Genomic DNA, 22,035 nt, shown 5'->3' with positions numbered 1-22,035 from the left:
GTTGTTCATTTTGGTAGAGTTATGAGGAGTTCACAAATATTTTTAAATATTTGCTTTTTAGATACTGAAAGATTATCAGTCTTGTTGTGTGAGGACTAATTACAGATGTGGTATTAGCACCATACTTTAACATTATTGTTTTGTAGATGCACAGCAGACAGGATTAAGGCATCGCTTGATTTGGGTATAAGATAGGCAGTCATTCATCACTGGATACTAAGAATTAAATGACAGCAGGAGCTTGAAGAGGGAATTGTTTCCTTGATGGCACCTTTATCAATTATCGATGCCATCAAAAAACCTTATTGAAGTAAAGGAAGACACCCTGTGATGCTCCACCCTTGTCTGCCAAGCCAGTCACGACACTGTTAAAAGTTTTGGCTGATTTCTTCCATTAACATTCTTGTACTGTATGTGCCTGGAATTGGTTTCCAAATTAGTTGTTCCATTGCCTTTCTAGGTATTGAGGTGAGACTGAGCAACCAGTTGTTCCCTGGGTCTTGCTTCTTGCCCCTGAAGAAAGGACTGGCAGAAGAGTATAAGAGTGGAAGGATAAAAGGACTGCATTGGAAAATAAAACAGTGAAAGATTATTGTATCCCAGTTACCTGTCATCTACAGGATTGCAAAAAATTATAGTGCCCATACTGGATCTGAGTAACGAGTGTGTCCCTGCTCCTGTGCTGAAAATAATGTGCTTAATAGGTGAAAATACTTGTAAGAGGTTGCAAGGTTAATTCTTTATTTGCCTTCTTAATTTGGCCAAGGTATCTAATACCTGCTGATCGAGGAGTAATTTAAATTAGTTTTTATGTCTCTTTTCATAACAAGGACTCCAGTTTTTTAGGTAAAAAATTCCCAGTCATGCTGATCATGTGGAGGATGTGAAAAAATGAACTCCCTGGAAGCTTGGTCTGGCTTCATTTTCTTTCAGTGATATTTGCAAACAAACTGTTTTCAATACTCTCAGAATAACTGAAGGCAGTGGACATTGCTTGCTTTCAGTAGGTCTCCAACATGAGAAGAACCCTGAAGGGTAATGTAGTGGCCATTAGTGACAACTGTGAAAAATGGCCATGTAAGACCTGCATATCAAAGATGTGTTGATGTTCTGCAGTTTGCAAGGACAGTATTTCAGAAGAATGTACTAGCAGCATAAAAATGATTTTGAATGAGAAGCTGTTAATACATGATCTGAAGTAAATATATCTAGAAATTGCTATAACCATGTACTTCATTCACTAGACCCACATATATTACTAAGACAATCTTGGATGTCATAAAAAAATAGTAGCCCCAGTAACCTTGAAGGCTGCACTTGGAAATAAATGCACAAAATTGTATACCTGTTCCTTTTACTTGCCTTTTTCATATCAGATTCTTAATGCTATTTTTAGTTTACTTAATTCTGCTTAGTCTCCTATTTTTAATGTGGTCTTATTCCAAAGGGCATAACAAGGAATAGGTTATCTAGTACTGGTGTCAATACTTAAAAATAATTGCTGTGGGATTCAAGGAGACTAGTAATAGAAACAGAGATGAATCTTAGTGCAGGCAAGACTCCCAAGCATTTGTCATGCTAGGTTGCAAGTCTACAAAATGTGATGTTTTTTAGATAGAACACAACACTAAATTAAACAGTAAGTTTAAGAAATGTCACTGCCTCGTTATGCAGGTTTTTTCCTGTTGCACAATTCTGTGCTCACTGAGTGCAGTACTTAACATCTTGAAAGACCACTCTCTACATAAAGCTTAGTCATGAATGACTCCTACTGAGGCAAAACTGCTAAAAAGAAATTAAACATTACGTTTCTCTTTATAATTTGTAGTAAAATTTTCTAGGGACTCCAGTGTGGCTTCCTTTTTGTTCTTGTCCAAAGTTTCAATACCTTGTTTATGCCAGAATTATATGGGCTGGAAGAGACCTCTTGAGGTTCTCTCCTCAACCCAGAAACATGGCATGATCTCTGCTAGAGAGCACTGAAGTAAGCCATTGCTTTTTGTTATATCTACCTCAGATGGGCCACAGTGCAGAATCCATGGGACTGAATGAAGAACAAGACTCTCAAAAGCAGCATGGTAGTGAGGGTCATTTAGGTATTCTTAAAAGTAATTGTGTGTGCGCAAGTTTCTTTTTCTAACTCATCCCACTGGTGCCTTACCTAGTTTATGCCTAAGTGCAGGTGACTTCAGAGAAGTCCCTGTCTGTGAATCAGGGCAGACCTTAAGCACCAAACAAATGTCTTCTGAATTTGCGCAGGAACCCTCCTATGTGCCATGAAGCATCTTAAATAAAGGCATACCGAATTACAGAATTGATTGAAATCTCAGACAGGAGGATAGGAAATTCCAGGAAATGGTGCTTGTTATGGTGAGAGAATGGGGGAACAAAATAATTTTGCAGGTATAATTAAAGAGGAAGATCTTTTGTTCCAGATAGCTGCTGAATATTGCTTTGTGTGTCTGCTGTTATACAGATGAATTATTGGTAAATATTAGGTGGCTAATGTGTTTTTTCATTTTTCAGACGGAAAGTTAGAATGTTGGTGAAAACTGTATAGCTGCAAAGATGTTAAATAGTGCTTTAAGGAGAAAATCTTCACCAAGGAAACAAATGCAGTATTAAGGGCTAGAAATATTTGATATGCTGATGACCTTGAAAATAATTTTTGCAGCTTTTCTTAAAGTAATTAACTATGAAGTAACCTTAAAATCTAGTAGTTTACATTAGTAGTTTACATACTGGCAAGGGGAGCAAAATGGGACAGAAACTTTTAATCAAGGTATATAGTTACGATATTGGAAAAGGGCATTTTAAGAGATCATATTTTTTTTAGAAATTCATATTTTTATACCTTGTATCTTCATTGCTTTTCTTATTTAGAGAGTGATGAAACAGAAATATGTATTTAATATGTACTGAAAATATTTATTTGACAAAGCAGAGTACCTAAGCAGATTATTCCTCCCATATTTTTAAAATTTTAGTTTAGATAATGAGATTAAATTGCCACAGCACTAAGTACCAAATAAAAGAAACTGCTATTTGAACTTTCTCTTTAATTCTTATTAATGTATGCACAAGTGTTTGACTTTTGTGACAAGTTTGCATTCAAAACTAACCTGTCAAGCTTTAAATTATTTCAAACTTGTGATTTTAGGTAGTTTTCAGAAATCTCATACAGTGTAATGAAAATTTGCACATTTAATATAATTCTAATGGTTTTTCTTTTCTGTTGAAAGAAATCATTCAATATTTGTAATTTTAAAGCAATTTAAACAAAAGGAAAAAAAGCCAGTTTCATGAAATAAAGGAGCATGTCAGAAATGCTTCTTTTTACAGCTCCCGTGACCTATAGTGTTTCTTACAGAGATGGAGAAAACTCAAATGTTCGAGGTTTTATGGCACATTCTGTTCTGAAGTACTTACTGTTAATTCTGGTTAGTGTTTATAATAATAATTTTATTGGTTCACGGCATATTTGCTGAGATATGGTCAGTTGTAGAAAATTTCGTTTTGAATTGTCACTTTTAAAAAATCCTTGATATGCTGTCATGGTTTACTTTCAAAAATGATATTTTTTGTGTGTTTGGAATTGGAGTGCTATGCTCCAGATTGTAAACACGGTATTGAAAGTTACAATACACAATAGAATCAGGGAATTCGTGGACTGTTTTTTCATCAGGCTATTTCCCAAACAGCTGGATCTTGAGAAAGATGTGTAAAGTCAAACTAAGGATTTTTGGCAAGAGGAAGCAAGTATTTCTCTGAGAGATTATCAGGGGTCAGATTATATGTATCTGTTTGAAGTACCTGCAGGAATGGAGTTTGGTTAATTGGGGCTCTTTGCTGAAGGTTTTCAGTGGGGATTTGCTCATGCAAGAGGAGTGTCTGTAGTGTAATGGGCTTCTGTTCACTTGGGCTGCCTTTGAATACCCCTGAGTTTCCTCACTGCTCTTTGCAAACACCAAGCTCCTTGCTCTTTATCCCCCTTTGGCAGGAGAGGAAGAAAGTAACGGAGTACCTAAAACAGATCTTTATACGATTGTGTTAAACTTAAAAGTATGAAAATACTACTTCTGCAACCTCAGGAGCCTCAGTGACCCTGTGAAAGCCACGTTATGTTGGTGATTAAAGGTGTGAGTGAAGCAGGTTCTGTCAGTGTCTGTCCAGTGCCCAGCCTGACAGTGTCCTGCCCCTGTTATTGGGTAATCTCTTCTAGGTAAAGGCTGTACTCATTGATCAACCAGTCCACTTCAGGTTTTTGTGATAAGTATGGAGAAAGGCACATTAAATGCACATGAAGAAATGCGTTTGTCATGTCACTACTATTAACCAGTTCATCTTCATTTTAGAAACTGATATTTTGATGGATGCAGAGGATCAGTCTGATACTGGTACAAGAACTATAAACAGATTTATGGTGTAATTTTCATAATCAAATTTCACATCAATACCATCATACATTTTGAAGTCTTTGGGCAAGAGAAGACTAGGAATTCCCTTTTCAGAAGGAAAAGAATGCTGTTATTAGCATTCAGGTTTATAAAGGAAAAGGTCATGAACTCAGGTTGTGTGCATCAGTGCTCAGCATATCAAAATTCTGAACGTTCTGCAGATGTTCTTTGCCGAAAGGCGAATTGATGTCATTAGTATGCTTCTAGTTTGTAAATTTAAGCTTTTAAAAACTTTATTTTTTTACTCTTTATGCTGCAGAACTGTATAGTTTGGTTGCTGAAATGAGTTGATAAATTATAGACAGCTTTTTGCCTATTGCATGATATGCAGTGGTTCAATTTAAGGCATCAATTTATTTTAAACTGTCCTCAAACTTAAATTTATTTTAAAATTTAGTACATACCGGTGAACAATAATTTTTTACAGTCATGTGCCATGTCCCTTTTGACCAAAACTGCCACATACTTCATTACAAATCAAATTCATTATAATAAACAAATATGGAAAAGAACTTTTACTTCTGACACTGAAGCAGCGTCTTTAATGAAAATTTTTTAAGCACTGAATCTTTTCAGACGTTACTTGTGTTTATTTTTTTCCCTTACAAGCCACAGAAGAAAGAGGATCAGCAATCAGAAGCTAAAGCAAGTCCAAAAAAATCATCAGAACCCACTATCGACCTTTTAGGACTTGGTAAGCAATACATAATTGCTTGGTTTTAAATCAAACATAGATATGTAATTTTATATTTTAACAGATATATTTTTATTTTTTTCTGTGATTACTGAAAGATTAATATGAAAAGCATAAGATTGCACGTGTGAATTTAAAACTATAATGGAAAATGCCATTGGGGTGTGGGTATATGAGTACTTAGGTTTTGTTAGGGAGAGTAATGAGATCCTGTGGAAAGGGGGAGTTATCAAAGTGATCTTCAAAGGCCCTGTGGATTGTAGTATTTCACTGTTTATGATACAAGTGTACTTTTTAATGAAAATGCTGAGGTCATCTGAATCATGTATCTGTAAAAGACATTATATCATACATTTCCTACATTAGTTAAAAGAATGGTAAACTGTCAGACTGCAGCTGACTAATACCTTGTAAAATTTAATATAGTCGGCATTTCGGTGTTCTGTACTGACTGCAACTATCATTCATTTTTATCTAATCCACCTTTTTGCTTTCTGACTGGCAGGTAACTGTGGGTTTGTCCTGTAAATAAGCAGTTTCTAGTAAAATAGTTTAATTGACACTGTCTGCCTATACTCTTGTGTATAGGCCATTCTCATAAAATATGTCTTTCATTTATCTAGTGTTGCTCTAAGTGCATTTTTTCCATTTGATTGAATCTTAAAATGTAAATGGAAAAATAAAATATTGCAGTATTTTTGTTTCCTTTTGAAATTCTGTGTTAGGAAAATCATCTATAAGTTGAATGTGAATAAGATATCAATGGATAACAAGTGAATGGATATTAAGAGTATTCACTTTCTATCCATGTAATGGTTACTCTTAATTTTCTACATGATTTCTACATTATATTGGAGGAGGCTAATAAATCTCTTAAATGCAATTCTAAAAACTTCACTTTGTAGAAGAGTATTTTGAGGTTTTTTAAATTTTTTGTTTCAAAGTATTAATAATGTGACAAAACAGTAAATGTTTTCTCTGTTTTAAAATTCACATTCACATCAGTTTTTTTTCCCTCTGATGTAGAGCTAACTGCAAAGTACTATTTTTGCATGGGTTATGTGTATGTTGTCCATATCTCATTCCAAGTAATTGCTACTATAGGCGTGCAAATCTTAATTAACACCGTAGAACAAATGTAGAATGAGCCTATTTTAAAAAAAAAAGTAATTTAGGCCTGATGGAAAGCTGATTCTCCTTTATTTTCCTTTAGCAGACCAACAACCTAATTAAAACGTAAAATTTAATCAATATGTGGTTTTGAGATTGCTAGGCTTCTGTATTCTGTTGGTCGTGATTTGAAAAGTATCTTGGTAACACTGTTTTGTGATACAATAATGAACTCAGATTACATTGGCTAACTTGAGATGTAATGTGCAATGAAAATAGTATTATAATTGGTGCTCAACAGCTCTGCTTCTTCAGTGAGATATAAAAAGGACAAAGTTTATAATATGTATGTTAAAACCCCATAATTTTAGAGGAGGGAATGCTTAAAGATCTTTTAAATAACAAATTGAAAAGCAGTGTAATAAGCCAGTAGCACTTGGAATCCACTGAGCTGCAGATGAGATATTTGTTAATGAGAGCAGACCTGCATATTTCATTTGAAGAGTTGTCTTTTAATTAGAACCTGCAACAGAAGACTTCAGATACTATTAAAAGAGAGGTCACATCAACCCGGTATATCATAGAGCCATAGAGCAGTCCAGGTTGGAAGGGACTTCAAATGACCTTCTGGTCCAAGGAGTCCATGGGAAGGGGAGTAGAGGGATTATCTAGCATCCTATCTATCTAGCATCCTATCTGGGTACACAGCCTGCAAACCTCCAGTGATGGGACCACTGCCACATGTGGAGTTGTTCCAGTAATTGATCTCACAGTAAAAAATTTCTTTCTTATGTTGACAAACTTGTACCTGCTGCCCCCTGTCTTCCCAGTGTGGCTCCGTGTGTTGTGCAGAGAGAGGCTGCGTCCTCTTCATAGCTGCCCTTTAAGTACTGGCATGCCGGGATGAAGTCTTCCTGAGCCTTCCCTTCTCCAAGGAGAAAAGACTGACCTCCTTCAGTCTTTCCTCACAAAGCAGGTCCTGCAGCCCTTTGGCCATCTTCATGCCTCTGCTTTGGACCATCTCCAATCTGTGTCTGTCCTGAATTGTGGGAGCCAGAACTGGACACAGACTCCAGGTGGAGCCTGGGAAGTGCTGAGTTGAGTGGGATGATCACATCTTTGCCTCAGCAAGTAACACCCCTGTGGATACATCCCAGAATTTCACTCACCTCTTTTGCTGCAGTGATGTGCTGCTGATTAAAATGTTTGATATGTCATATCAAATAATATTAAAATTGATGTGATTGCTTAGCTCATTCTTACTGAGTAGACATTTTTCTATTGAGGATTCATTCTCTTAGGACTTCATTTCTGCAAGTGGAGAATACTACTAGCTTTTAGTAGGGCAGCTCAAAATCACTTGTGATAGCAGGTTAAGTAATTTTAATGGATCAGAATTCATGCTAGAATAATTTTGGCTTTCAGAACAGCCCAGCTTCTTGGCAAAGTATTTTCTTGAGTAACCCTCACTGCTAGCTTTGGGTATGGTGTTAGTCTCTGGGTCATTGTTGTTTTTGTCTCAGTTGGTTTTGCAGTAGTGACCTAATCAGAAGGTAAACTTCCTTAGATAGGACTTATCCTATGAAAATTATAGCTGGGCAATTTTCTAAAAGGAAACTCTCTTTCACTTTTCTTTAGAAATTGCAAAATTTTCAAGAAAATATGGCTTGGGGAATTGTACCTTTAAATCTTGTAATAGGAGAAGAGGCATAATATCCTCAGTGACCCTACTATCACTTTTGTGATTGTTCTGAGCCCTTTTAAATAGATTTGTGTGCTTCCCTTGATTTCCTCTTCAGGGGGTTGTTATTGAGATGCTGTTTAGGTACTTACTTTTTGATAATGCAACAACATTAGGTACTTACTTTTTGATAATGCAACAAGCCAAGGTTTTGGCTTTCTGATTCAGAATAGATTTTTTTTCAGAACTCCTCATACAGGAAGGTGGAGAAATGGACATGAATAAACTAAATATTGTTATGCTCTCTACAGGCAGCAATGTCAGTGTTCTTGCTGTGCAACCCCAGATTCCTTCCCTTTCTTCCCAAGCAGTGGGAAATAACAGCCTGTTTCTGTAGGCCAAGCCTGAAGCTGCTTTTTTAGTCATCTCTACAATTATTTGGATGTTACCCATGCTGGAAGAATGCCCTGTTGAAAATGTGGAGATCTAAAATTGACACTAAAATCAATAATACAGGATGTTATAAAATGAATTTTTAATAGGATAATTATAGGAAACACTCTTTGGTTTGAAAGTCGCAGTGTGTAAACCACAGTTCCTCAGCACTTACATGATTGGTGGTGCTGTGTTTTCATCTCTCTAGTGTTAACCTTTTGCTCTGTGCTCTTTTTTGTTTTTTGTTTTTTTTTACTTACAAAGTAGGTGTCTCCACTTATGCCAGGTTGATGTAAATTATTTCTTAATATTTTCTAGAAAATTGTATGATAGCTATGTACAAATGTCTGTGGAATATTGGAATGTTACACAGGCAGTTTGTGATCTTTGTGTTTGCCAAGGTATACCACTTAGAAATTACTTTGACATAGAGAGGAAAAAAAGGATAAAATAGTGATTTTAAATTATATTACCTTACAGAATTACCAGAAAGAAGAAAAGTGCATTTTACATATTCTGCATCATTTACCATGTTTAGATGTACCTTTCAAAAAATACACAATTTCATATTCTGGATTAACCACTGTAGTTGCAACGAATAACTAGAAGAAAACAGATTTATTGTGGTATTTACTGAATTTGATGTGCGGGGCATTCATCTGGCATGGTTGGAGGTAAAATACGATATACTAAAAGCTGCTTATCTGCTTCTGCATGGGAAATATTCTCTGAAAGAGTTCTCTGAAGTTTTGAGAGGTTAATAGTGATATGAAACATAGCTGAATGTTGCATAACTGAGAAATGTCAGGACTGTTGGGTTAGTACCAAAAGCAGCATGGTTGGCCCTAAGTCAGAAAGTTGCATTTAAGAAATAGTGAAGATAGATTTTTAAATATATAAATACCATATATGCACATATAGATCATAGATTCCTAGAATAGTTTGGGTTGGAAGGGACCTTTAAAGGTCATCTAGTCCAGCCCCCTGCCATAAGTAGGGACATCTTCAACTAGATCAGGTTACTCAGAACCCTGTCCAACCTGGCCTTGAATGTTTGCAGGGAAGAGGATACCACCTCTTCCTGAGAGGGTTGCCCCATGAAAGGGCAACCTTTCACGATCCTCACTGAAAAATTTCTTTCTTATATCTAGTCTGAATGTATCCTGTTTTAGTTTAGAACCATTCCCCCTTGTTGTATCACTACAGACCCTAATAAAAAGTCTGTCCCCATCTTTCCTGTAGGTCTTTAGGTACTGGAAGGCTGCAATAAGGTCTCCCTGGAGCCTTCTCTTATCCAGGCTGAACAGCCCCAACTATCTCAGACTTTCCTTACAGGAGAAATTCCTCTGATCACCCTCATGGCCTTTCTCTGGACCTGCTGCAACAGGTCCATGTCTCTCCTGTGCTGGGACCCCTGAGCTGGATGCAGCACTCCAGGTGGGGTCTCACCAGAGTGGAGAAGAGAAGTAGAATCCCTTCCCTCAACCTGCTGCCCATGCTGCTTTGGATGCAGCCCAGAATACAGTTGAGTTTCTGGGCTGCAAGTGCACATTGCCTGCTCATGTCCAGATGTTCATCCTCCAGGATCCATAGGTCCTGCTCTGCAGGGCTGTTCTCAATCCATTCATCCTCAAGCCTGTATTTATAGCATGGATTGCCCAGACCTGGTGCAGGACCTTGCATTTGGGCTGGTTGAACCTCATGAGGTTTGCATGGCCCCACTTCTTGAGCTTGTAAATACGTTAACATTTGTAGTTTTGCTGCAATGTTCAGATTATGCTTAGGTAAGCAATATATCTACCCAAAAGGAAAACATTTACAACCACTTGAGGCATTACTAGCCTTCTGGCTTTCCACATTTTATTTTCAGAAGTATTATATAGAAATTGCTTCCCTGTGAATGCTTTTTCCTTTCTGTAAAGGTTTTAGCAGTAAATAAAATTTTAATAATGCATTAAATTATTCTGCAGTAATTTTGGCCAGACAGACCTTATTTGAATTTTTGCCCCAGATTTTCATTGGAACTATTGACCCATTTCTCTCAGTTCTGCCTTTCTAGTAATTTAGTGTAAAAAATAATGTGCATATTCTCTTTACTGAAAGTCGTGGTATGGCTGTCATAAATGATTGTATATATAAAAATACATAACTGCTTAGTAACAAAGTTCTCGTAAACAGTTTGGCCCATAAAAATGAGTTTCAGAAATCTAGAGTTTAAGACCAGATCTGCTTTTTTGCTGTTCCCTCTCCTGCTGTCCCTTTGAAGCCCTTCTGCTGGTCTTTCTCACTATTGGTGCAGAAAAATATACCAAGGATTGATGATGTATATGAAAGCTATGATGCATATGAATAACAGAAGGCAGCCCGGAATTGGAAATCATCATGTCAGGGTTTAATAAAGTCTATAAGAAAAAGAACTGTAAAGGTAAACTTCACTGGAACCCTTCACTGTATTGTTGAGTACATCCTGGTAAACAGCTCCTGTTTCTGCTATCAAACTGAAACAAGATTTCCTAATCTGAAGTCAGAAGCATCATCTGCTGTTACAGTGCGGCAGACAGCAGTCATATATTATGTGTAAAATTGTCATAAACTGTGAGAAGTTTTGGAACCACACCTAAGAGCAAGGGTGAGGAACAGCATCTATAGACTCTTCACATTCCCTTCTCTGACTGAGCATGGAAGCCCTGCTTTGCATCTGCTCTCATTGCAGTGGTTTTTGCTACCTCTAACATTTCGTTCCTAGCTATGGATGTGTTCTCCAGAAAAGTGATTGAAGTACTGTTTCTCAAAAGCTAATTGCTTCAAAGTAATCATGTGATAGCTGAAGTTGTAAATGTCTCAAAATACTCAGGCCCATGTAACTTCATCTGATGTTTACCTATTCCCTGGAAAGGCTGCAGCTCTGTTTCCTTCTGTCATATACACACCACCTCTTCTAATCGGGTTTTAATGATAGGTGGCACGAGTTGTAGGAATAGTGATATATTTAGAATAAATTAAAACTGAGGACTCTGCTGAAGTATCTTTTTTATATTACAGAAATATTTTAAAATGAAAGGGAAAGGAGGAAATACATCCTAATCCATGACCTAGTGTGTTAAAGTTGAGACTATCCATAACCTCTGTATAATAATGTGAATTATTTTGTTGAAAAACAAGCCTGTGTGTGCCTGCATACAAATATATTTAAATTGAAACACTAATATTGCTACAAGTAATAAACTGGAGTGAAAACACTGTTAGGTTTTCTTCTATATTCTGAAACTTGTTTCTTTCAGTAGGGAATGTTTTTCGAGTCTCTTTGATTACCTTTTGAGAAATCAGTAAAACAGGATCATCTATTAATACTATTCATACTGGCTTAAAACAGTGCTGTAAACAGTAATTCAAAATGTCTGGTTTCTGCATCAGTGGAGACAGAGAGGTATTTATTCAGTAAGAGATGAAAGGCATGTACATTGCCAAATAGCATTCTTACAGAACAAATCTAGCAAAAGTATGAGTTTTCATAATATTAATTTATAAGCAGCATATTAAATACTTGAAAAATACTATATTTTTGTAAATGAGTTCTGTCATGACTGTTCTAAATATGTGAAGTGCTTGTTTCAGTAAATGATTGCATTTAAATTTTCAGTCTTCTATGTTAAACACCTTTACATTCAGAAAATCTGAAGTACTTTGGAATGTGACAAGAAAGATTTTTTTTAAAATACATGTGCCTGACTGAGAAAATGAGAACATTAAATTATTAATTCCTGACAGTTGTTTTGCTTGAAAATTATGCACAGTTCATTCCTAAATTTATCTGAAACAGTGAACCTTTGGGGAGATGTTTTTGGAACTGCCAGTCTGCAGAATGACCTCAAAAGAAGCTTATGCTTAAATGACCAAGTATATTTATATGCACACATCTCAAAGCACTAATATGCATCAAATGGTGCAGCAGATTATACATATGGTCATTTTGCTGTCCACTGGCTTCCATTCATCAGAAATAAGGGAAAGAGGCAACCTTTGCATTAAGGTGTAAGTAGCTCTATCATAATCATGGCTGAGTTTGTAACTTTGCTTTTCAGAATCAGTGCAACAGCAGTCCCCCAGGAAAATCAAACCACAGAAGAGTAATAAAACTGACTGAGGTGGCTACTTCACATTCCTCAAGCTGCTCACTTTTTACTCAGTATAGAAGATCTGCTAGTGTTAACTCATTCCCATGGCCACTTTGCCTTCATGGAAGGCAGACAGAAGTGAGAAGGCATCTGTCATGATTTTCCCCAGCTGGCAACTAAGCCCCACACAGCCATTTGCTCACTCCCCTCATGGGATGGGGAAGAGAATCTGGAGGGTAAAAGTGAGAATACTTGTTGGTTGAAATAAAAATAGTTTAACGGGTAAAGCAAAAGCTGTGCATGTAAGCAAAGCAAAACTAGGAATTCATCCACCACTTTCCATGAGCAGGCAGGTGTTCAGACATCCCCAGGAAACTGGGGCTCCATCACATGTACCAGTGACTTGGGAAGACAAATGCCATCACTCCAAAGGTCTTCCTCCTCCTCCTCCTTCTTCCCACTGCTTTATGTACTGAGCATGGCATGTGTTGGGTATGGAATATTCCTTTGGTAGTTGGTGTCACTGTCCTGGCTGTGTCCCCTCACAACACCTTGTGCACCCCCAGCCCTTTGCTGGTGGGGTGGGGTAGGGAGCAGGAAAGTCTTTGACACTGTGCAAGCGCTGCTTGGCAATAATGAAAACATCCCTGTGTTATCAAGTGTTTCCAGCACAAATACAAATCAGAGCCCTATACTGGCTACTGAGAGAAACATTGACTCTATCCCAGCCAAAACCAGCACAGGATCTGTGGGTAATGATCTTCTGAGTGGATTGTTTCAGAATGTAGTCTTATGATGTTAGTGTACTGTTTTCAGTATACTGTACTTTAGGGTTTTTGGAATACTGACCCTCCTGTGATGTATAACAGCTGTGCCAGTCATGGCAGTGTTTCTTTTGCAGAGAAAGTTTTGACTTAACTCAGCTAGTTTGTTCTACCAGAGAAGTCTAACTTCTGCACTGAGATTGGTTAATTTTAGACTTAACGTCTTCTATTGCCTATATAAGCTTTCTTAAACTTGCTGTTAGGACTATTCAGTCATTATAAAGTTCAGCAGAATCTAGAGTCACCTTTGTATTTGTCAAGCTCTATGTAATGGCAACCCACTTGTTAGATGCTTAGGTATAAATTTATTAGCCAATTCCTATGCCCTTTTCTTGAGCAGCTTGAAATCAAAAGAGGATAGTTGCTCTGTTCCTTAAAAACACTTTTGTGATATTTTTGTTCCTGTATCTTTTAAAGTACTTTATTGCAAATTCTCTTTAAGGCATGATTCTTTTTTTGTCATGCATGCATCCACTTTCACCTAGATCAGTAAATGTGTTCCTGTGTTAAAGTGGCTTACAGACACCAAGGGTCAGAGTGAGAACCATAGGTTCTTATGGATTATTAGCTCAGTGTGCCTGGCAGGTGTGCTCATATGGAGCTATAGAATAAAGTCTGGGCAAAGGACTTTTGAAAAAGGGGAAGAGTGGACCTTTTCCCTAGTGCAAAGTTTATTTATGTACTCTTAAGTAAATTAGCATATCAAGAATAACTTCATGGATTCTAAAATGCAAATTTTAATTCAGGAGCACAGATGAGTGTATTTTGTCTGATACATGGCTACCAAATTTGGACCTTCTCAGTAAGACATCTATTTAAATTCTTACTACAAATCTTGGTGTGCAGAGACTCCTGAAAAATAAGTAGTGTGTACTGCTAACTTGGTGTGGTTGTCCTTAGGGGAGTTTAAGTAGGTTTTTTGTCATTGGTTGTTTTCTGTTTGGTTTTTTCCTGAAGGACAGTAATGTGCCATCTTGTTCGGGAAAGAGGTCTTTACAAAATCTGAACAATATTGCAGTCTGAAAAATATCTCAGAAATTGAGCACATATTTGATGGGGGCAGGGCAGGAGGGAATAAACACCTTTAATTATTCTCATGGTGTTAACATATTCATAATTTTCACTTTAAGAGTGATTCTGTTGCTTTTTTAGATGGTCCAGCTGAAGCATCTGTTACAAATGGAGGCACTGCTGCTGTCACAGCACTGAATGATGACCTGGATATCTTTGGCCCCATGATCTCTAATCCTTTACCAGCAGCTGCAGTACCTCCTGCTCAGGTAAAATTTATTAAGTGTATTTAGTTATATGTATGTGTAAATATGTGCATGCACATGTGGATTTTCCTTCAGGAAATTGTTCGTTCACACAGAAGGAGTGCACAATTCTCTACACATCTTAAGCACCTCATGACTAGAGATGCTAAAACTGTAATACTGATATTTTTCTCACCTCTTCAAGCTTCTGGACTGCTTGGATATAGAAGTACATGGTGTGGTCTTTCCTTCTGGTTATCCAGCTAAATTGGATTCTGTCTTACCCTGGTGATGGTAGTAATGTTTTCTTTTCATTTATATTCTTTGGACTTGTTCTTTTTTAAATAGGTATTGCTGAATATAATTTTATGTTCTCAGATTACTGGGCATCAAGTCATCCTTTTTAAGACCTCTTATTGCTTTGTGATGCTGATATTTAGGAAAGGCTGCAGCAGATGCTTCTCTGTTAGACGTGCTAAAAATTTGGGGTCTGAGGTTTCATACTCAAAATCAAGAACAGATACCAAGAAAAAATTATATTGCTACCTGAGCTGATCTGTCTTTTGTATCATCTTGGAACTTGTACTTGAGAGTAGCATAACTCCTGTGCCTGGGCTGCTCCTTCTTATAGCCATGTTAGTTTGGAAGCAAACCATCACCCTGCCTGTTGTAGCCTGGAAAGGCAGCTTTGGGACACACAAAGAAACTGTTTGAAGCTGCAGCTCTCCTAAAGTAGCCATATGACTCAAAGAGCAGGGTGTTGGTGATGCACATGTGCAGATTTCCTTAACCCAGGCTTCTGAGAGGGAGGTTTTAGAGTAGTGCTGGGCTAGCTTCGCCATCTGGGGCATTTTGTTAAGGTCATTTGGAAGCTTAATTTTGTGTAGGGCTTTCTGTCTCACTCAGCTGAACCAGAAAGGTTTGTGTGTGTTCTTGAATTTATGATTTTGGACATGTTATCTGTACTCTCTTCATCCTTTATTTTCATAGTATGCACAATGGAAGGGATAATGATGAAAAGGCATTCTGAGTGCCTTAAAGCACAGGGTGTTATTCAACACATTTTGTTATCCTTTACTCTCCCTTTCCCTGCTTGCTGCTGAGGGCTCACTTTGTGCAACATGCTAGTGAGGATTTCAGAGACTGAAACCACATTTCTTTTTAAACATAATGCTACAGATAGAGCAAGCAAGTACCAGGTACAGCAATATTTGAGTGCTTGTTGTCTGGTATTCTAATGCTTTATGTCAAAATTGATCCCTGTAGAGCTAGATGTGAAAAGTAGTAACCCCTTTCTAGCTTCCCTTAGTTTTTAATTTATTACATTTGGATGCAGATTGAGTAAATTCAAATCTAGAATTTTGAATTTTTCACTTGGCCTCAAAATGGTAGTATTGTACATAATGGGCAGCACTGAATTCTGGTTTTCCCCCTTTCCAGTCATTCTGAAGCTGGAAATGATGACTGCTGTATGTAGTTACTGTGTGCCCAGGAGAAAAGAGCAACCTGAGAAAGAAGAGAAAAGCCTTCTTTTATTTCTATTCCTTGGACATGTGATGTGATCTGTTGGTTAAAGAATTATTTAGCTGAAGAATGCAGGAAATCCAAAAGAAGGCTAAATATTTAAGAGTGAAAAAAAGCAAAGTGAAGGGTGATACCCTAGGTGATGATGACTAGTGGTGGGTTAAATAATGGAGTAGCTACTAAAGCATACTGAATTGTATGTATATATAACATTTTAAATTCATTTCTGTGATAAAGATATAGTCACTGGACCTTTTGTGAGAGGAATATTTTGACGTGGTGTTCATATTTGTGCTAGTTTTTAGACTAAGTATGGTACTACTAAATTGATTAAAAAGTGGTAGAAAGGACAATACTATCTCAATATCTGGTGAGTATCACCTTCTTTATATACTAGAAAGCATTAGTATATTCACTTGCTGTGAACAAACCTGTCCAGATTTGTAGTGACATTTTTCTTTACTCCGAGGGCTGTAATCAGGAGGAACAAACAGAACTTTCAGCAAGCCTTTTTTTTTGAAGCACGCAATCCTTATGGTGTATTGCAAGATTTAATTCTTGGTTATCTTCCATTTTTAATCAGTATTTCAAAGAAAATGTAATGTAATCAGATAATCTACAGATAAGAGACAGGAACACAGGCAGGTAGCAGAAGACAGGTTTCTGATGGTGATTACATGGGTTGCTTGCTAAAGTGGGGCAAAGAGAATATTATTATTATTCTAATTTTTTATTATCCTGAATATTATTATCCTGTTTTTCTTTGGGATTATCAAGACCTTGGATGCATTCTGTTTCAGGGTGGTGCTGTCTAGTCTGGGAACTGAGACTGGGGAGAAGTTGCCTCTCATTTGGCCGTGCTATAAGTATTTTGTAAGATCTTTCACCTTGCAACATGGAAAAAAGTTGTATGGGATTCAGAAAAGAGTTAGGAGAATACAGGTGCCTTATTGTGGGAGGGTTTAAGGACTTGGTCTATTTAAATTTCTTGAAGTAAATAAGAGGTGTGATTATAATGGAAGTTATTTTGTGTGAGGCTGTAACTGGTGAAGTGGGCATGAACTCAGATCAGCAGTTGAGTAACCCTAACATTCAGTTCCTGTGCTTGAAATTGGAAAATTTAAAGTAGAAGTCCATGGTCAAACCCTAACTTGAACTTGTTTGAATATCTATCAACAGAATGTATTGAATTTTTTAAAAATTAAGTAGAAGAAGGGGATCAAATGTGGAATAGCATGGCTTGCTTTCTCACTGAGATATTTACCATTATGTTCTGCACTGTAGGTGTGTCTGAGGTGCCACAGTGAGATTTGAGAGCTTTTCTTCTGAAAAAAAAAAAGGAATTTATTGGTGCTCCTCAAACTGATCTGTATGACCCTTGAGTTTTCACAAGATTGCTTTTCTTCTCCATTTTTACCTGAAAGGCAGCATTTGATGCTAAATGCACTCTGGTTTATGGCACTGTGGAGCACAGAAATGTCTGTTTGAATGTTTTATTATGAGACTGAAACATCATGATGTCTGCAAAACTTAGGATTTATGTCCATTGTCATAGCCAAGACATGTTTTTGAAGTGAAAACAAAGGCATTTGTTTCTCCTTTTTCAGATGTGACTTGAGCATTGATGATCATGAGTACTCTGACTCTGCTTTCAGATATGTGTCTTTATCACAGTTTTCAAAAATATTTAAATGTTTCTTCCCACCATTCTGTATAGCTCTATGCTATTGTGCAAACTGTTGAATTTGTAAAGGACTGGTAAAGAACAATATGTGACAGAGTAATTTGGTTTTTTATAGAATTTTGCCTATTAGCAAACTCAGGGGGGTTTAAAAAGAGTTACCTTAAGCAGCTTCTACAGTAGAACTAGATAAAAGGCATGTGCTATAAATTGTGCATTATTCATGGGCACAGAAAGGAAAGAAGAATATTTCATATGTTTAATGATGTTTTTTTCATGTGAAGTGGGCATAGCTAAATTATAGGTATTAGAATAGGGTTTGTTGCCAAATATTGTATAGGAACTGAGCAAAGGTCTATCATTTTTACCTATACTTAAAACAGTTTCCTAAATTGTTTTAGCCAGATGTTAATTTCAAATTTTGTATAGTATGTCTTCCAGCAAAAGTGTGAACTTCATTCTTCAGTGAAATTTATAGGGAGGAAGAGAAGGGGAGAACTGTGAGGTATTAAGTTTGAAAATATTCATTCAGTAAAATATTTAATATATGTCTTTCTCCAAGCAGGATACTCAAATTTAGTCAACTTAAACTTTCTTGGATTTTGTGTGTGTGTGTGTGCGCGTGTGTGTGGGCCTGATTTGAATTGTACTGTACTGGAAGCTGAGCATCAGTTCAGTGGCTATAAAAGTGTATTTTCATAGAGATGGTGTGTGTTTTTCATGATTCATATCTGACAAACTTTGGTGGCGTATTTTAGATAAAGAGATGTTCGTAAATACTCATTTTTCCCTGAGGTCCAGTGTGTGTATCTAGCATGGTCGCCATAGATTAGCAAACAAGCTTCAACTTATTAATGAATTGTAGTGATGTTAATGTGATGTCAAAGTCCTCAGATTTTATGTAAAAATGTGTTGTTTCAGAAATTTGCTTTATCATGAGTGTTACTTAAGCAGGGCAAGACTGGAGAGCTATGTAGTCCTATTCCAGTACAATCAGTTGAAATGCTTGTGGCTTGTGCTTATGTTTGCTTTACCCCTGTCTATATTTTCAGGTATCTGAAAGCAAAAGTTTCGTTCCTTCAAATGGAGTTAGAGCAATTCCGAATGTGACTACAGGCTGGGCAATAAGAGCAGGCCTGCACAGAGGGATTTAGGGGGGCTGGTGGGTGCAGATCTGAGTGAGATCTGGCAGTATGCACTTTCAGCTTGGAAACCCAACAGTATCCTGGGCTGGCTCAGGAGAAGTGTGACCAGCAGGTGCAGGGAGGTGATTCCTAACACTGCTACACTCTCATGAGAGCCCTGCCTGGAGTTTGGGGCTCCCAACATAGGAAAGACATGGACCTGTTGGAGCAAAGCAGGGCCACAAAGATGCTCAGAGGGATAGAGCACTGGTCCTGTGAAGTGAGGCCGAGATAGTGGGGGTTGTTCAACCTGCAGAAGAGAGAAGGCTTTGGAGACACCTTATAGTGACCTTTCAGTATTTGAAGGTGGACTACAGGAAAGATGGGGAGGGACTCTTTTTTAGGGAGTCTGGTGACAGGACAAGGAAAAATGTCTTCCAACCGAACAAGGGTAGGTTTAGATTAAATATTAGGAATAAGTTCTTTACTGTTAGGGTGGTGAGACTCTGAAACAGGTTGCCCAGAGAAGTTGTGGATGCCCCCGTCCTTGGCAGTGTTCAAGGCCAGATTGGACAGGACTCTGAGTAATCTGATCTGGTGAAAGGTGACCTGCCCATGTCAAGGGGTTGGAACTTGATGATTTTTAAGATCCCTTCCAACCCAAACCATTTATGAATCCATGATTATACTCTCTTAGGTGCTTTAAATGCCTTAGGTGGAGCACAGTGAAAGACCAGACATCATACTCCAGAACCAGAAGGAGTCAGATGGACAGAGTCTAGAGGAATAAAAATTTATTTTGAGTTCTAGAGAAGGGAGATCTGAAGAAGGAGCTGGAAATGGGACTGCAGGGAAGATAAATGTTTTCAAGCCTAGACAAGGATGATTGCAAAGGAAACATATTGCTTGTTGTGAGTACTGGACATGCAGGAAAAAAAAAGTTGAATTTTTAATCTTACTGTAAGGTTGATTATATTCTTGGATATGATCTGAGAAAGTGATAAAAATCTTAATATTTTTCAGATACTGCTGATAATTCCTAAACACTAGATGAGATTTCTTAGTGTTTTTCTTTGTGAACTGAGTGCTCATTTCCTCATTAGTTATTAACAGGAAATAACAGCTGATTATTTTTAATGGAACTGGGTAGATGTCTAAAAACAAAATATGCAAAATCAAAACAGGAAGAGTTGAAATAGACATCAAGTCCATTTACAGTGCAAAGATAAAAAGAGTAAGAATTGTATATAGAATTTAAGACCTTAATAATGTACTTAGTACCTTGCTTACTTAATAATAATTGTGTGCTAGGCTGTATTTCCCTATGCAAATAGCTCTTCCAGTCGGCAGGGAGAAATTGAAAATGTTGTGTGGGGCTATTATTTATCACCATACAAATGGAAAACAGTGGAGGCCTGGCTTTTCCACAGGCCATCCCTGCTTTCCTAGATACCAGCCAGAGCCAGAGACATGCAGATAGCAGCAAAGTGCACATGTGCTTTTTTGTCTCCTGCAGTCCTTCATTGGTGGCCGATGGCTTTTAGGGTTAGGTCAGGCTCGTTGATTTCATCTATTATGTAGAGAATTCGTAGGGATGGTAGGGCGAGTGTGACTAAGACTATGGCTGGGAGGATTGTTCAAACGATTTCGATTACTTGTGCGTTGACTGTGCTTGATGATGGTTTTCCTGTGAGTGTTTGAGTTAGGAGGTAGAGGACTAGGCTGCAAATTGCTAGTGTGACCATTAAGGCGTGGTCGTGGAATCCTATTAGTTCTTCTATGATAGGTGAGGAAGCATCTTGGAAGTTGAGTTGCTTCACTCTCTCTGATGCCTAGGAAGGATGTGCCCCACTGTCCCACTTAACTCTTTCATTGCCTCCATTGCCACCTCTTTCAGTTTGTAGGAAAATTTCTGTTGCACTGATATCATGAAACTGCTTATCAGTATGATCCTTAAGCACCTGATGAGCATTTAGGTTTAGCATAATGACTCACTAAGAGCACTGTGTGTAGGAAAATGATTATATGAATGCCAGGTGTGTTTTTATAGAGGTCTTGGGTAGCATGACAATGTTAGAGATACAAAAATCATGTCAATGTTGGTTGTTTTTTTACTTGGATGCCACCTGCTGTTTTCTTGCCATGTATTTTGCATTACCTTCCATTTATTCACTTCAGGGAGTGCTTGTCCGGTGCTTTGGCTCCTTTGAGGATCTTCCAAAACCAAACCGAATGAAGAGACATTAAATGAACATTTAATCTTAGGTTGTAAACATAACATGATCAGACCTCCAGGCTTCCAACTCTGCCTTCTAGAGAAAAAGCAAATCCCTTCCTTGCTGCCTGCAGGCAGCAGAGGGGAAGCTCCCTCTGTTCACCCGCTTGTGGTGTTCCTGTGTGCTCCTCCCTGCAGCCTGCTGGGCACGGCTGTGGCACAGGGGCTGTCCTAGCAGGTGCCATGGGAGATCTGTGCCAGCAGGGAACAATTCAGTAATGGGCCTTCCTGGGTGTATGCACAGGAAAGCAATACTGCTCTTCAGGATGGGCTCTTACCTGAATAGGTTGTTAAATCTGATTCTGGTATTTTTAAAGACTGGTCATGTCACACTGATAAAGAATTGTCTCAAATAGGGCTTCCTACTACCCACTTAAATAAAAATTAATTTGCTTTGCAATCATAAATTATAGTGAGAAGGAAGAGGAAGAAGTTTTTTTAGTATCTACAGAAAAAAACCCAGAAAATTTAATTGTAGACTGGCCAGAGAGGTTTCATAGGTATTTTTCTGTTTGCTTTCCCTCTGTAGTGCTGTCAGCCCACACTTGGTTGCCCACTAAGTCCTATTGACTTTGGCCCAAACTGGCTGTAGTATAAATGCAAGTTTTTCACTTTGCAGAAAGTTCCCTCTTTTTTTGTTTTTTTTTTTTCTCTTTCCTTTCTACAGCAGTTTTGGAAATTTTTTGCCATCAATAGTTCTTTCTTTTGCTGGTTTCTTGCAAATTTAGCTGGTAACAGAATTGTTCTGTGTTGGTCTGGTTTTTTTTCCCCCTAATCTATGGCACTGCCTTATGCTAAAGGTTTTAGCACTTCAGAAGTCATACACTTAATGTGTTTTTTGAAGCTGCATATTGAATAT

At 37.6% G+C, this 22,035-nt stretch overlaps 1 protein-coding gene across 3 annotated transcripts in view; it reads left to right on the top strand.

Moving 5' to 3' along the window:
* Positions 1–22,035, top strand: part of SMAP1 (small ArfGAP 1) — a 91,011-nt gene that overhangs the window by 63,394 nt on the left and 5,582 nt on the right. For all 3 annotated transcript variants that reach the window (XM_030946577.1, XM_030946579.1, XM_030946578.1), the window contains 2 exons: positions 5,067–5,151; positions 14,469–14,596. In XM_030946577.1, the coding sequence (XP_030802437.1) occupies positions 5,067–5,151; positions 14,469–14,596 (213 nt within the window). The remainder of the gene's footprint in view (positions 1–5,066; positions 5,152–14,468; positions 14,597–22,035) is intronic.

The sequence above is a fragment of the Camarhynchus parvulus genome, chromosome 3 (assembly GCF_901933205.1).
Source record: "Camarhynchus parvulus chromosome 3, STF_HiC, whole genome shotgun sequence".
NCBI lineage: Eukaryota > Metazoa > Chordata > Aves > Passeriformes > Thraupidae > Camarhynchus > Camarhynchus parvulus.
This window is presented reverse-complemented; position numbering and strand designations above follow the sequence as displayed.